General features: G+C 35.9%; 1 protein-coding gene across 3 annotated transcripts in view; it reads left to right on the top strand.

The window, feature by feature from the left end:
* The window catches only part of LOC109055830 (neuronal membrane glycoprotein M6-a), a 54,883-nt gene that overhangs the window by 15,179 nt on the left and 22,971 nt on the right, over window positions 1-16,733 (top strand). Inside the window, exon 1 of one of the 3 annotated variants that reach the window (XM_042716538.1) lies at window positions 1,789-2,278. The exons of 1 other annotated variant lie outside the window; for it this stretch is intronic. In XM_042716538.1, the coding sequence (XP_042572472.1) occupies window positions 2,242-2,278 (37 nt within the window). In that variant the 5' untranslated portion in view covers window positions 1,789-2,241. Of the gene's footprint in view, window positions 1-1,788; window positions 2,279-16,733 lie in introns of those variants that run through there. One more of the 3 variants, XM_042716536.1, reaches the window with a different exon arrangement.

The raw sequence follows: 16,733 nt of genomic DNA, 5'->3' as shown, positions 1-16,733 counted from the left end.
TGTATTAATCAAAATATATCAATTTAATTAAAAATTATTCTGAATAATTTTCTTTGCATGCATCAATGAAATCAATGGTATGTAGCATTCAAAATTCAATTCACAAACAATTACCACATCTAGTGCATTGCAGAGTGCTGACACATTCTTACAGAAATATGAGTTGCTGTGAGGTTGTAACATATGACTCATCCCCTGTGAGCATCTCAGCCAATCAGAAACCAAATGGCAGGAATTACTGTGGAATAGTGATTACTGATTAAGTGAACTAGAGAATCAATGCAGAATGCACATATTTATGTCTAACTCAGCAACAAGAGCTCTAGAAACATGCACACATATTAACATGCACATTCTCGAGAGGAAGTTCTGAGAGTTATGTGCTTGAAATTCACTGCTTCTTGAAATGACTTTTGGGAATTTAAAAATAAGGCAGTTTTTCTTTGTGTAATGAAATGACCATATACGTTTATTATCTCACATTATACAGTTCAAATGGAAAAGGTGAAGGCAACATTTGAGTCTATAAAGATAAAAAGCATAGCTAAACATTCATTGCTTGACATTGCCATTTTTTCCCTTATGAATTGCTCAGATGCTCTTTTGCCATCTTTATGCTCTTTACCTTTTGCCATCTTGAGCTCTTTATGTTCTCAAGTGTGTTGGCAGCATTGTGACAACAAATGTTCAGTTTCAAGCTGCTAGTGAGAGTGTCATTGACACTGATCAGAACAGCTGGAGGTGACAGAAACCTTTAGAAAGAAAGCACACTGCTGTGGCAATATAGTTACAACACTGTTGATTTATGTTGGGTAATTCACTACATATGGAATACTTAATGATATTTCAGCATTGCAATTACCATAACATACATTTGCTACTGTGAATAAATTTGTGTTGTTAATATTGTTTCAAGGCTTCACTCTCTGTCCTTTTATCTCTCAAATAGACATACTGTACTTCATGTAGGTCTACTTACTCTTTTACACATACTGTGCTGATACTGTATTACTTACATCTTATAATCAACAATTACATTTCTTTGCTATTTATATAATGTAACGTATAACTGAATACTTTGAAGATGTCCGAGACATACAGCCTGATGTTGTTTGTATAAATATGACCTATCTTCCTGAATAAAGTTGAGAATGCTTTGGTAGAGCACCAACACTCTGTGTCTGTTAATTCATTCTCCCAGGCCTGTGCAGGCCATACTTCAAAGCATTACCATATTCATTTTTTTTTTTATCAGACAAGTGGAATTGGTCTACATTTCACCCAGATGACTGATTCTTGAGTAATGAGGAAAACCAAAAAGTTTATGTCTCATGGAATTATTGTGGATTAAACACTTTTCTGAAGACACAAGTGTGTCAAACAAATGGTCCATTTATGTTAAGATCCAGCTATGATAATTTCTGATTAATGCTGCTGGAATTAATTATACTTTTTAATATAATAGTAATAAAGTACATTATCAATGATGACATCCAGTATAATAAACAGATTTCTTGTTTCTGTGGGGTTCAAAAACCTATTTCTAGTTTGAGCCCACTGATTTACTTAGAAGAGATTGGATGTATCTATCAAGGCACGAAATGTAAAAACACATATTACCGTCCACAGGATGACACAGGGACCACGGTGTTTGTTTGTGAGTGTGTGTGTCTGTCTGTGTGTGTATCTGTCTCTGTGTGTGTGTGTGTGTTTGTGTATGTGTCTGTGTACTGTATGTTGAAGTCTTCATGATGAAGGGAGGGGGCCCCTGCTGGTTACTAGGATACACCCATCCATCTGTTAGTGCGGGGAGTTGTTTTCAATGCGGTGCATTTACATCAGCGCTAGAAAAGAGCTCAGTTGTTCAAAACACCTGCATTGCAAGGTTCAAAGTGTCTCAAATCTCTCGTTATCAAAACCAAACATCTTAGAGGTAATTACCATGCGCGACGCGCCTATTTGAGAAGTCAACGAATATTTGAAAACGCGCCTGATTTCTTTTGCAATGTTTATTTTTTGATGGAATGATTTTGAGAGAGTTGAAGATCGCGTTGACTGATATTTGCGGTCGAGAAGAGGAGCAGCGGAGCAACCTCAGGCACGCACGCACACACACGCCCGCTTGCGCTCTTCCACACACACGCGCTCAATCTCTCTACCGCGCGCACAGACGCTCATCCACTTGACCGTATAGGCATTGTTACATTTCATCCACTTCTATAATCCGCGCTTTGATCCACAATGGAAGAGAACATGGAAGAGGGACAGACACAGAAAGGTATCGTGTCTAATTGCTTTTCTTCATCATCTTTTATCAAGCGCGCTTGTCTTTGTGTTGATGCATACGTTTTTACAATCTTAATCAGGCAAGCTCGATTGGCTCTGATTACTTCTATATTTTTACAGCCTTCAGAATCAGTGGTTGTACTGCTGCACAATTTGCAGTGATGCTGATAAAGATCAGATGCTGGTGGGGTTTCAGGTGCACAGGACAGTCTGTGGGAATGGCAATTGTCAGTGCGCTCATTTGTGTCATTTGTTTTTTTTTTGTGTGTGCTTGTCTTAATGGATAATGAGGGTTTGTCACAGCTCTCCTTTCTTTTCCCTGCTCATTCTTTCTTTCCATCATTGGGATGCTCTGGTTATCACCACAGTGCAGCCATTACAAAACCGTACTCGGGTCAGATTAGATTAGTGAGGCTGTTTACTGCCTTTGTCTCTTAAACTGTTTACTTTTCACGATTGTCACTCATCTGATTTAAAGCCATAGCTTTTGTTATGTATTTGGCTCGGGAGGCGTGTGGGAGAGGGCATCTGGTGTTGCATGTATTAAGAATGAGTTATGAGAATACTGTATGTCAGATGCGAGAACGTTAATGGGGATTCATTAGAAATCCACTGAATTAATGTAGGCTATAGGTGAGAGGAGGTTTCCAATATTTTTGATGTTTAGTCTTAAATAAGCCCTGCAGTGTTTCTCCCACTCACATCCCACTCTCATGCTTTCATTTTTCTATTATTGCTGTAGTTGGACATGCTGAAGAACAATAGGTTAAAAAATTAAAAAGAGTTAAAAAAATTAAGGCCGCTTGCTAGGGCATGAGTGGATATGTGTCATCAAAATGGTGCTTCTGAGCAACTGCAGCTCTTCTTTAAGTAACAGCATTGCTTGCCTGCCATAACTGACCCACTTCTGATTGAGAGAGAGGAAATCAAGGCGGCACTGAGCATGCAAAATGTTCTCTTTTTAACCCATACTGCACCCCTCTTCCTTGTTATCGCCTCAGAATACGAGTTACAAACCAGCTGTTGATCAAAACGCTATGTGTTTGAAGAGTTTAGGTTGCATAAGGCTTGATATGAGAGTCTGAATTCAATTCGACTATTAATAGAAGGTGCGTTGGTTTCTCCTGATGCTGGTTTTAGCTGTTATGTGAACACCCACAATGAAATGCTGTACACACAGCCTACAGAAGCTGCTCAACAGATGTGCAGTCCTTGAGCGTTTTCTGTGGAAATCAATTATTTCCACTTCACTCGTGTGAGAAAGCACTTCGCAATAACAGTGTTTAAAGACTGCCCATGGGTACTGTCAGCAAGGGATTCTCTCAGACCCAGTCCAGGTCTCCATATCAATCGCTCTCTCTGCCTGTGAATGAATTTAAGCTTTCCAGACCTCATTGTTGATGGCCTTTTCTTTCTGAATTTTCTTGTTCTCACTGGGTTACTAGGTTGGTAAGAGAGAAGGGACATGGAAAGGAACCCAGGAAGATACACCTGGCTGTGGATATAGAGACTTAGTCATTGAAATGAACAGTTTGATTATAACACAGGCAGTGTCATATGGCTGCTTGTGGGGGTTAAGATAGATAAATCATTCATCTTCAGCAGATGGCAGAGTGCTCTGGATTAATTCTCATCTTTAGTTTCCATAATCAGCAGGCAGATAAGCTACCATCACAAGCTATGCACTTCCAATGTATATAATGAAGTTTTTATGCCTGTATGAATGTGTGTGCGCCATGGTTTGTTGAGACTGAGTACATAGACATAGATATGATTTTTTTTTTATTGTATTGTTTAATTGATGTGGTGTTAGAGTTGTGGCTTTGGAATTTATTGTTATTGTAATTATAAAAAGTAATTACTCTCCTTTGAGTGCATAGATTAAGCCACAGCTTGACCTGGAGGCAGTTTTTGGATGGAAACTCTATTGATCTTGTTCTTGGGATATGCTACAGTGCATAGCGAAATTAAATACTCGGGACTGCCTCGTTCTTTCGCCGCAGCCATCATTCAAACACTCTCGTTAACTGCATAAACTCTAATGTAGAAGTGAAATCAATTCTTTGCGCTTTGATTTGCGAATTCATACAATATTTAGCTATTGTTGCAGACTGGATAAATCATGTTTAATTAGGTCTAAGTGAATAGGTCATAGTGTCAGTCACACACAGAACAGAGTTGGACATCCAAATCCCTGATATGATATAAAAGTGGGTTTTGAATGCAGTTCTGAGAGAGAAATGCAAATAACTTATGTTCATATTTGTATGTTCTCCTTAGGAAAAGAACTTTGTCCTGATTCCTGAATGTTATTGCATTGTAAGTGTCTGTTCATGTTACTAAAGAGAGCAGTCATTCTGAAGAAATTATAGAAATACCATTGCAGACATTTACTTTGTTTGTTTGTTGGTTTGTTTGGATTTTTGTGAATTGGATTGGTGTGAAGTCATGATATCATAGAATTCAAAATTTGTTTTCACTTTTAGAAAGGTAATCATTCAGTGACAGAAGAAGCACTATGAAGTAGGATTCTGTGTACTATTGATCTTTTGCTTCTTTTGTTGTTTTTATTTGGGGTTTTTTTTAATATTTATGATAGCTCTGTGTGTTGTTTTTTAATATGTCGCTTCTTCCTGCCTCTTGATCAATGATGTCCTCTGGGCTAGAAACCCTCTGACTGATGTCCTGAGCTGTTTCATGTAAACATGTCATGTTTCATTGAATTGTGCATCTGTTGCATGCTTGTGGCCAACCTTTATAGATGTTTTGGAAAGCTGTTTAGATCATTTTTATTCACTTTTTTTCAGGGCACTCAACTTGCAAAAAAAATAAATAAATAAAAAATACTAATAAGGATGACTAAATATTATCTTGTGACGTTCTTGAAGCACCCCAGCAGTGTGCATCTAAAATGCCTTAAAGCCATTTCAGAATGTGTGAAATTAAATGATGATTTTGATGAACGCAAGTGTAATTAGCATCTGTTAATTAGCCACTGCTTTGTCAGAGTGCCCTAAAGCTGTTTTCAACAAGCATGGCAGTCACTATTCACAATATAACAAAGGCCAAGTATCTCGATGAAAGCTTTTATTCAGCTTCATTGATTTTACAGGTTTAGTGAACAACCGTGAATTAATTTGCTAGTCATGTATAGGGATCCCACAGTCGTGGAAATTTAAAAAATCTGATATTTTAAGACTCATTTGGAGGGATGACAATTTAAATTAATAAAATCTTGAGTCATAAAAACCTTTTTTCCCCCTTTATGCTTTATTGTAGTGATATAATTTGTTTTGTCAAACACACTCTCTCTCCATTCTCTCCAGTTTATTATGTTGTGACTGCTCTTAAGTAGAAGGGCTTGATCTGTGGCATTTTAAGTCAGTGTCATCAAGTGACACAAACTTTTTTTTTTTTTTTAACAAAGAAAACCTTGCTCATGAATAATGCAAGTGATGTAAAAGGGTTCTAGGATTGTTCAGAGAAGATTCAGAGTAAATGTGGTCTGAGCCTGCTGGGCAATTTTCTGCCATCTGTCTCTACTCTATTTTTATACTGTCAAACCACTTTTTTGTATGATGTCATGCCTTTGGCATTGTGATTTCAGGTACTTCTTAAAGCCGTCAATCAATTTTTAATACTGCTTGGGATAATTACAGATTTGTGTGTTTGTGTGTGTGTGGACATATTTATATTGTAGCTCAGTCAGTGTATAAGAAAAAGAGTGGTGTGAGGTAATGACATTATAATTTTGTTTTTCTGTCACATGCAAAGTTTGTGGCAAACTTTATCTAATTTTCCCACATCAAATAGATCCATTTGTGATATGCAGGCTTTTTTTTTTTTTTTTGCTTTATTAATTAATTTATTTACGAATGAATTCATTTGTTTTGTTTGTGTGATTGTATATGCATACTTTATGAATACACTTATTTATCTATTATACACTATAAGTGATTTAACAGGTCCCCTCTCTTATTTTCTTGCATTATAGGGTGAGCATAAATAATTGTCAATTTTGTAATCCCAATTCTTAAGTAACTCTGCCAAACAACAATATAAATGTGTTTTTGCAAGAGATGCACAAAAATTTGGAGGTCTTGTGCTATATCCAGCTCAAAGTGAATAAATGCCCCCATATGCAGCATCTATTTAGTCAGAAAAAAAAAAAATCAAGCCCTACTGGGATGAAACATGACAGGCAACGAAGAACAGTGCCTCGTTTATTACAATATAAACACCTAATATGGTAAATTTCACCCTCATTGCATTTTGAGTAGATACAGTCTGTCTAGACAGTGTTCTGATCTTCACAGAGCCACAGATCTTGCACTTCCTGTAGAGATCCCAGCCTGAATTTTCATAGTTCTGTGCATCTCAGTGCACAAGTGCTGTACAGAGCTTCAAAGAGCCTGGCAGAGATGCTGTCAGCTGTAATCACCCGCTCTCACGCCAATACTAACACCCAATTAGAATCACTGAGCTGTCACACAGCAGGCTCAGCCCTCAGAAGTTCCTCAACAGCATTAAAGAAATGAATACAAACAAGTTGAAGGGAAAGCACAGACACACACACATGCAGAGCAGACTGCTTTGCTAGTATCCTTTCTAGATTTGGTAGTTTCTGGGCAATCCAATGTACAGTTTATTGGAATGATAATGGCTGATAATATGTCCAACTGTAAACCGGCAAATCAGGGAATATACAGTAGATAACAATCTAAGGTAGGCCTTTGAAGGATCTGCAGCGTCTATGGACAAAAAAATGGGACATTTATAGTGGCATAATGGTATAGAACCAGGAACAGTGTTGTTTATTGCTTGAGGGGACAGTGATTACTATGATTTCATTGACGGCCAGTGTTACATGCAGTACAGCGGAGAGTGAAGCAGAGAGCCCTTTTTCATGCTGAACAGATCATTTAATGTCCTTAAAAGTTATTATATATATATGCTATATATATATATATATATATATATTATATATATATATATATATATTAAAAATATAACTGTAATTAACTTAATTTCTTTTTTGCTTAGCATTGTGAGATGTGACATTCCTTGCAATGTACTTTTTAAAATTGCGGAGAGTGAAGCAGAGAGCCCTTTTTTCATGCTGAACAGATCATTTAATGTACTTAAAAGTATATAAATATATATATATATATATATATATATATATATATATATATATATATATATATATATATATATTAAAAAATATAAACTAATTAACTTAATTTCTTTTGCTTAGCATTGCGAGATGTGACATTCCTTGCAATGTACTTTTTTAAAATTGTATTTTGTTTTAAAAGCATCTATAGGATTCTTAAAATACTTAAAATCTTAAAATTCTTAAAATCTCCTAATACATATAGGCAGGAATAAGCAAGACAAACTACTTAAAAATGCGTATTTCACGAGAAGTGATATTGAAAAAAAAAAGTAGTTTACAAATTTAGGTGGATGAAGAAAGATTTGCCATTAATTAATAGAGAATTTGAATGTCAGTCCGTTCAGCACAATTTTCCAGCTCAAGTTACAACTGTGGCTGGATGACAAATTTCTCCAGAATCAGGAGATGAACCATCCTGCTCTCTCTCTTTTGGCCCAGCTAGACAATTCATCAATCCTCATTGTTGCTTCCAGACAAGCTATTTAATACTCTTCCAGGAGCACTCAAACATGCACAAACAATGTGGTTTCAAGAGTGTTAGAATCTAGCCATTTTGTGGATCACTCTTTCTTACAATTAAAATTTGTTTAGAGTAAACACAATTGTGTGTGTAGCTGAGAGATGGGATGTTTGTTTACGTCAGAATCTGATCCGAGATGTTGTTTTGGCACTCACTAATTAGTTAGTGATAAGCCAGTGTATGTACGTGATCTTATCACATGGTGCTCAACGCTAACACAAAGCCCCGTTGTATAAGGGCGGTGTTGTGATGACATGGGTGTCCCAAGCCTATTGTATGATAATGTGGGAGGGAGTATGTGCCACTTTCTCTTCTTGGGCACCCCTCCCCCACCTACTCCCACAATAAACCCCCTCCTTTCTGTCTGGCCTGGACGGCTCAGATGAGGGTTGATCCGATTGCCTCCGACCCTCTGGGATGATGGGGCCACACACACACACACACACACACACACAAACAATTGTATCATAATTTTCTGCTTGATGTGGAAAGTCTTGGAGTTTGTGATTATGAATAAGCATACTGATAGAAAAAGTACAGCAAAAAATTGCACTTTTTATTTTTTATTTTTTTTATTAAAGAATTGCAGTTTTCATTAGAAATATAAGCAAACATTACAATTAGACAAGATGACAATACAGCAATGATATGAATTAGGAGGAAAGAATGATTGCTTACATGTGACACGCTCTATGAAGAATTTAAGAATTGTGACATAGAACATATTACCGGTCTTAAGCTCCTATTTAAAAGAATGAGTTTTTGCATTGAAAAATAAAATGAGACATGGGCAGTGAAATAGGAACAATATAAGGTTATGAGACGCAAGTTGAACTTCTTTGAACTTAAGCACCGCATTTTTAGAATGCCGTTTCATGTGTGAGACGCGAGCGCAATGGTCAAACTCATCCATCAAGCGCATGTTTATATAGAAAAAAAACAGTGGACAAGCAGTGAAGTGGAATTAAAAAACCTGTAAATAACTACTACTGTATGTTTGATATTCATGTTTGCAGGATGGTGACAAGCTGATGCTGTTATTTTCTTTGTATATTTTACAAAACATTTAGAGATAATAACAGCCTACTACTGGTGTTATGCTCTGTCATTTCTAATTTGAATTGCCTTGACTTTTTGAGTTGACCTCTAAAAATGTGTTTTGTCTAAGAAATATTTTGCAGTTTTGCAAGTTTTAATGTAGAGAATGTTACTTGAATCATGTTGTAGTTACATTTTAAGTTGACTAGATAACATAAAAAACTAACATAGTTATCTTGAATCGGTCACACATTCTGAAAAAAAGTTGAAATGTTACTTTTTACCGTATTGCCCAATCCTACTAGTCTTTTACCAAATACCTAGAATTTTATTATCTGAATCAAGGAATTAGAGTCCCTGAGATTATTGGCATTGATGGTTTCATGAAGAACCTCTAACATTCATAGAAACTTTCCACTGCAGAAAAATGTTCTTAATAGTAAAAAAAAAGGTTCTTCAGATTATTAAAGTGTGGTTCACACTAAAACAAAACAAAACAGTTCTTTTTAAAACTGTTCACTGAAAGGTTCTTTGTGGAACTGAAAATGGTTCATCTATGGAATCACTCCTTAAACCTGCTTTTGGAACCTTCAATTTTCAGAGTGTAGCTGACTGATGTTAGAATTCACCAAACATAATTTTGATCCCTGCCCACTCATACACATGCAGACTCTCTCGAGTGTGGTTGCCAGGTCTTGGATAACTGTTCACCACTGAATAGGATGTGAGGGTGCTCTGCCAAATCATCAAAAAATCCATGGCCTCAGATTCACTCAGTGAATGGTTGAGACTGTTTTCAGCTGATGCCAAACAAACCAAGCTATGGTGATTGATGCTAATGGGCTTATTGTTAATGTACCGTAGAACAATTCTGAGAATTATATTATTCAGGAGGGTGTGCTGAACTGAATCTGTGCACACTGGCCGAGACTGAATTATAGCTTGGTTAAAGGGTGGGGGTCAGCTGGTTAAACGCTCCTGTCAGGTCTTATGACAGTGTGAGTGCAGGGCTCTAGACAATTTTTTTTGAGATTGTGCGATATAAAATTTGACGTGGTCGCATTTGTGTGAGTGCATGGTCTGCGCTGCTCCAAAGAGTCTGCTCCACACAGCGTGCATTGCACAGCCATGGCACATTGTAGCAGGAGTCAGATTTCACAGATCACATGAAGAGAGGTGCTTTCAGTGCGAGTGGTTCGGGTTTGTAGCCAGGTTTATACTTGCCGCATCAGCAAGTTTTCAGGTTAAAGTAAAGTAAAGACCGCTTCTTAAACCAGAGAAGGTGAACATGTTGGTATTCTTGTGGAGAAAAACATGGTTTTTGTTGTTTACTTTTCTTTTTGTTTTCATTTTGAAAAGCTTGTTATCTTTGCTGTTTACCTAACATTACACTATGGAGGTTTCCTTTAATTTATTTTTTTTATATTTATTTGATTCCTCAGTGTTTGCTAAACATTCTGTAATTTATTAATCCGTATCCACCTTTTTTCCTGACATAAAAATGGGCGCCGCCATTTGTAAATTCTATGGGTCTAGTTTTCGGTCACATTTGCGTCCAGCTATTTTTAGCTGTACAAAACAGTTCGTTTTGCTGCTTGATATTGACAATTGATGTGTCCTATCATATTATTTTAATCAGTTATCTTAATTAAGAACACACTGGTTTGTACTGCAAACAGTTTTACCGCTTACTACATGTTGTTATTCTCCTCGTTATTTACCTATAGCAGCTAATGAAACGGAAGTCTCACCCATAGGCTTACTTCCAGGTTGAGGAAAAAGGTGAATATAATACACCATGTGTATTGCATGCCTCGTCTTATTCGTTTTTGTTAATAAATGTTATGTTGGCTAGTTTGTCATCGTAGCCTACTGTTTTATTGTTGTTGTGCTTTTTAGTTAAGAATAACAATGAATCCATCTTTTGTTGTAGTCTTAAAAAGTGAAAAGTGTTTAGATGTAAGCAAAACAGACAATTATCATTTCTTGTAAAACGTGACACCAAGATCTCAAATTCAAAAGCGAAAGTGAAAGTGTCCGAAGCCTGGATTAAAACACAGCAAAAGAGGAACTCCGGTTCACAAAATGTAAATCACAAATAGTGATGAAAAAGCAACGGGGTGAATGTTGAACACTTTCGTTACCATAACTATAAACTATGATACAAGTTCATCAGCATACATTGATTTAATCCCATGTTTTAGCAAAAATAAATAAATAAAAAAAAAATAATAATAATAGCGACCAAATTATGTGCTTGTGTGACCAACTGAGAAAAGAGTGACCAGTGGGAAGAATGGGTCTCTAGCCCTGGAGTGTCTGTGTATGTGTTTTGCTATTTGAGTCGTAAACCATATTAACAGCAAAAATACTTGGTCACCTCTATCCTTCCCTTTACCATTAGTGTTTTTCACACTTTTTTTTTTCACTAATTTCCACAATTAACACCCTCTCCTTCCTCAATATTGCATGCAAGAGTTTAACAAGTCTAAGCACTTGTTAACTTGTTATTTCCCTTTTGTGGGCTGATCCAACACTACTTTTGTAGAAGTTGTTCATTGTGGAATACAATAATATTAGTCTAATCCTGAAACCCAGAGCCATAGCTTCGCTTCTTGAGCTTCCTTCCTTTTATTCTCTGCTGGTAACCCTTGAGCTCTGTGTGTAAGAGATGTGTCAGATTCTCCATTGTCCCACTGATTTTGCTGGCATACAGTAAGTGGGTCATTGCACTCAAGCTGAATTTGCTTGGGTTGGCATGGAAATGTCACTGGTCGATTAAATGCCCAGATAAGTCAGTTCAAAAATCTGCAGGATGCTAAATGCTAGCATGCAAATCACGGACCAAATGATCTGGATGCTTATGTTTAATTAATATATTCAGCTTTTATGATTGTTCTTGTTGCTAACAATGCTATTTTTGACTGGCATACCTGTGCAAAAAGCAAGGTCCATAAAGAAATGGCATACTGACAGTGAGCCAGGTCCCATCACCCATTGACTCTGAATGAGAGCAAATCCCTGCAGTCATGTTCCAAAGCCTTCCCAGTGGAGTGGACTAACACCATATTAATTCTCATGGTTTTAAAATTGAATATTTAAAAAGCACTTTTGGCCATTAGTGTAAAATTAAAATAACCTTAAACGAGATAATGTATTTCAATCAAACACCATTCTGCCCCGCTTTGCTATTCTCATAGGTTTCAGATATTATAGCTAGAATATACTGTAGTAGTTTTATTTTATTTATATTCCAAGCAAGACTGGGGCATTATCTATGCTTTGCTCTATACGTGCCCCAAGCTTGGAATGGTTCATGTTTAAGTCCTAATGGGGTTAATGGGAGAAGCTGGTTTGCATGTTAATTAGCCACTCGCTTAGCACTTTACAGCCACGCCTGCTCTTTCTCTTGCACTGAGAGCTAACCATTAGATAATTTTGACCTTTTGACCTGATCGGGCAATGGGCTGGAGGGTGTAATTCCCTCACAACTGTTTGACAGGAGTCTGGCAGATGGAGCAAATGAACAAGAGGGATATGGATCAGAGGGGCAGGGTCAATTGGAAGTCCCTTTCTGGTTGTATGGTAGTAGTGGGACATTTCTCGACTCATCAAGCCCTTTTTGAAAATAGGTCGGTCACTTATTCAAAGCTTGTTTTGTTTTGTAGTCAGTGTTTACCAAAAAAACCAAAAGTATTAAAAGTATTATTGTGAAATATTATTGCAATTTTAAATAACTAACTGTTTTCTATTTTAATGTATATTTTAAAATGTGTCACATGAGCCTTCGGAAATCATTCCAATATGTTGATTTGCTAAATAATAAAAATTTATTTGAAATAGAAATGTTTTTAAACTTTAGAAATGAATTTATTGTACAACGTTTTAAATGACAGTGTATGTATATTTTAAATTATATAATCAAATTTGAATTAAGGTAACAATATTAAACAACTATTAAACAGATAAATGTACTTTACATAGTAATACAACTAATAAAACTAGAATTGCCATCATTTCTTAAAAACAGAAACAGTTGTTCTGCTTAATGTTTTTGTGGAAACCATGACATTTTTTTCAGGATTATTGTGTTAATAGAAGTTGCACAGTATTTATTTAAAATAAAAATCTTTTGTAACATTTATTTATACATTTTTCTCTTTTGATAAATATAATGCATATTTGCTGAATAAAAGTATTAATTTGTTAAAAAAACTAACCCAAAATATATGTATTATTATTTTTTTTTTATTTAGTGGAAATCTTTGTACACTGAAACAGTGAATCAGTGTCCTCAGAATGCACAACTGTCCCATGCCACACTGTAAAACCCGATAATTTCAGAAAACTCAAAAATGTTGTGGACACCTATAAATCTGAAAAATTTTTTTTTTAAAGTTAAAATTATTTTTTTATAGATTATTATTTGTTATTAATAGGTTTTAATTAGTTTTTTTCAGAAAAATGGTTTTAATTAGTTTTTGCTTAATCTTTTTTATTTGTAATTATTTTATTTTTTTATTTACCCATTATTTTGATGCAGTGGTGCTAAATTAAATACAAATACTAACACAAAAAATACACTTGTGCATAAAAAACACACGCACAACTATGGCTATACAATTGAGGATTTTTTATTGAGCTTTTTTTAAACCGTGTGTTTGTATTTCTGAATGTCAAACACTGGAAGATCATCTCATCACAACTGCAGTGCTTGCAGCACTTGTAGTGGTTTTATGGTCCATGATAACAAAATCAGCAGGAGAGGTGTTTGTGTCAGTGAGGTCTGGCTCGCCCAGTTCCTCCTGGAATAAGCACAGAGGGTAGAACTTTAACTTCAGAGACTAAAATCAGTACCCGGAAGAGTAATTCGCCGTGGGTTCCTTCTAGATTTTCCTATGGGGTTTTATAATGGGGTTTTTCAATTAAAATAAAGCCTGTGGTAAACAGAACTTGACAATACTTTTACATTGTGTTGTACAACGTAAATTACACACATCCATACCCAAAATACAAATTTTGAAGCAGTTATGTTCATTTTTAAAAACGTATATTTTTTTTAAGTAGTTATGTTAGTTTTTTTAGGCTGAGTGTGTGTGCAGTTTACACTGTAGGAAAAAAAAAAAAAAACATAGAAGTATCGTCAAGTTATGTTTACCACAAGCTTTATTTTATTCATAAATTGAAATACCCCATTAAAAAAACCCATAGGAAATCTTAAAGGAACCCGCAGCGAATTACACTTCCTGGTTCTGATGTCATTGTTCCCCCACTCTATTTCAGATCTATTAATGCACTTAATACTTCCATTTCATGTCCTGAAGAACAGTTCTCCTTACACACGTACATTGGGAGAGCTTATTGTTCTTTCATGTTGGTATTTTGTTGTTGTAATAATGTATATAAATGTTAATAAATATGTTAAACTTTATGTTATATTTTATGTTGTATGTGCTAGAGGTAGCTAGTGTTTGTGAATTTGCACTCACCTGAAGATCAAACATTTAGAATGTCATGCAACATCTGTGAAATCTTGCTGGTGTGTGCCACTTTCTCTGATATGGTGAAACTCAGCACAAACCTAGAAAACCACAAATGTTTAAAAGTAAGTGTATAACAAACAATGGATGTAGAAAAGAGAAAGCCAAGTCTATGTCCTATTTGTGAGGACACATCACACAACTTGCTCTTACTCAATAGAATTTACCTTGAGTGTGAGGCTCACTCTTTTGTATTCAGCATCCAGCTCAGCCTGCAATTTAAGAGAGTAACACCACTTAAAGAAAGTTTGTAAAGGTTTAATTACTGATTTTTGTTTTTGTAATTTTTTCCAAATTAGCTTTAAACCAATTTAGGATTAATACTCTTAGCTGCTGGTTGTTTAAAAACAGACCAAATAAAAATCAAATTTACCGGGGCATTTCCCAAAAGCATTGTATGGCTAAGATGATCGTAGAAACATTTGCCACCAAATGGTCTCAACATTCCACTTAACGATGCTTTTGACAAATTCAGCCTTAAATATGGAAGTTTCAAAATGTACATTAGGACTGTGTTTACTGAAAAATACCGGGTAACGTTAACATTAGTGCCCTTCTTTGACGTTAATATTATACTATAAGCAGTGACGCTAAAATAGCTTTCAAAATGTGCATTCAAAGGCACTAGGGAAATACCGCACTTTACAGCGCTGTGTAAAAACAGTGTTTCCCAAAAAATGAAAACATTCCTTTATCATGATATTTTTACAACACTCAAAAAGTTGTTCCATTAAGTTTGCTCCGGTCGCTTACGAGTCTCCGCCATGTTGAATGGATTTTTCTCTGAACGTCGGTTAGAGCAACGATGTGACGTCACTTTACGTCACTCAGTAAACTTAAAAATAATAATTTATTTAGAAGAGTTTACTCGAAACTGTTTAGTTTTACGTCACTCAGTAAACCGATGTTATAAGTTGCATCAACGATTTAACAGACTTTAATTGCAGTGTTCTTATTCTTTATAAGTTAGTAGTACTGTTCGGGTTTACAGTGCAGCTGAAATGGACACACTGTCCAATGATGCTCCAGTCTGTGTACAAAATCCTCTTTATTCTCTCTATAGATTTTGTCTGTTTTGTGTCTGTTCTTTCTGTTTGTCACTTTTTTTTTTGATGTAGGGTTTTTTTTTTGATGTCGTTTGTGCTAACTGACAGCTTTAGCACATTGTGCATCAGTGGACGCTCTTCATTTACAGGAGACCCGAGAAAGAAACAGACAAAGAGAAAAAAGGGAAAGACAGCGAGAAATGGAGGGGGCTTGCGGTGGGAGAGTTGAATTATTGATAGTGATGGCAGGCCCCTTTCCGCGTCGCGCTGCACTGCTTTTGAATAATGGATGAAGCCTGCTGCATGTGCACGGGCACACTCACCCATTTGTCTTGCCACTGTAACGTATGCTCATCTGAGCCCATTGGTGGGAAAACGAAACGCTGAACACTGAACAATCAACATATGGTCACTGTATGACAGGAACAGGCCAGTGATTAAAGTGCATTTGTGGGACTGCTGACATATTCCAAACAATGGGGCTCACCTTTCAGCAATATTCTAAGTTTAGGCTGTGGAAATTTGCAAGCAATTAGGAGCAGATTGTTTGGTTTATGGCCCACAATTAATGGGCAGAACAGATGAGTCTGCTCATAGAATACTTCAACTATCCAACATGGGCAAATAAAAGCAAACCACTTCAAAAAATTAAACAATGGAGAATACAGTGGAGGGACAATAGATTTATCAGCAACCCACAAATATACTACAGTTTTATTTATATATGGCATTTCCAAATATTTAAAATATGCAGACAAAAATTATTAACAATAATAGTTCATTTAGACTGAATTAGCATTGGTTTAATGAATGTATCATAAATAATACCTGGGTTTTAATTGGGAAAAAACTGCCTTGAAAACACATTAAAACTAAGTGATTATAGTAGCTCTATATTCTAACAAAATTACACTGTTTTATAGCAGATTGTTTATTGTCGTGATACACTTGTTTGATACTTATCAAAGTAGTTAAAGGGGTGGTTGATTACGGTTTCACTTTTTTAACTTTAGTTAGTGTGTAATGTAAAATTCTGTCAGTTTAATGCCTACAAAAACAGCTGGTAGGGATTACAATGAGCTACTTCCTGGGTTTGTGATGTCACAAACCCTGATAAACAATAT

This window comes from Cyprinus carpio, chromosome B1 (assembly GCF_018340385.1).
Source record: "Cyprinus carpio isolate SPL01 chromosome B1, ASM1834038v1, whole genome shotgun sequence".
NCBI lineage: Eukaryota > Metazoa > Chordata > Actinopteri > Cypriniformes > Cyprinidae > Cyprinus > Cyprinus carpio.
Note: the sequence above shows the minus strand (reverse complement) of the source record. Positions and strands in the feature narration are given on the sequence as shown.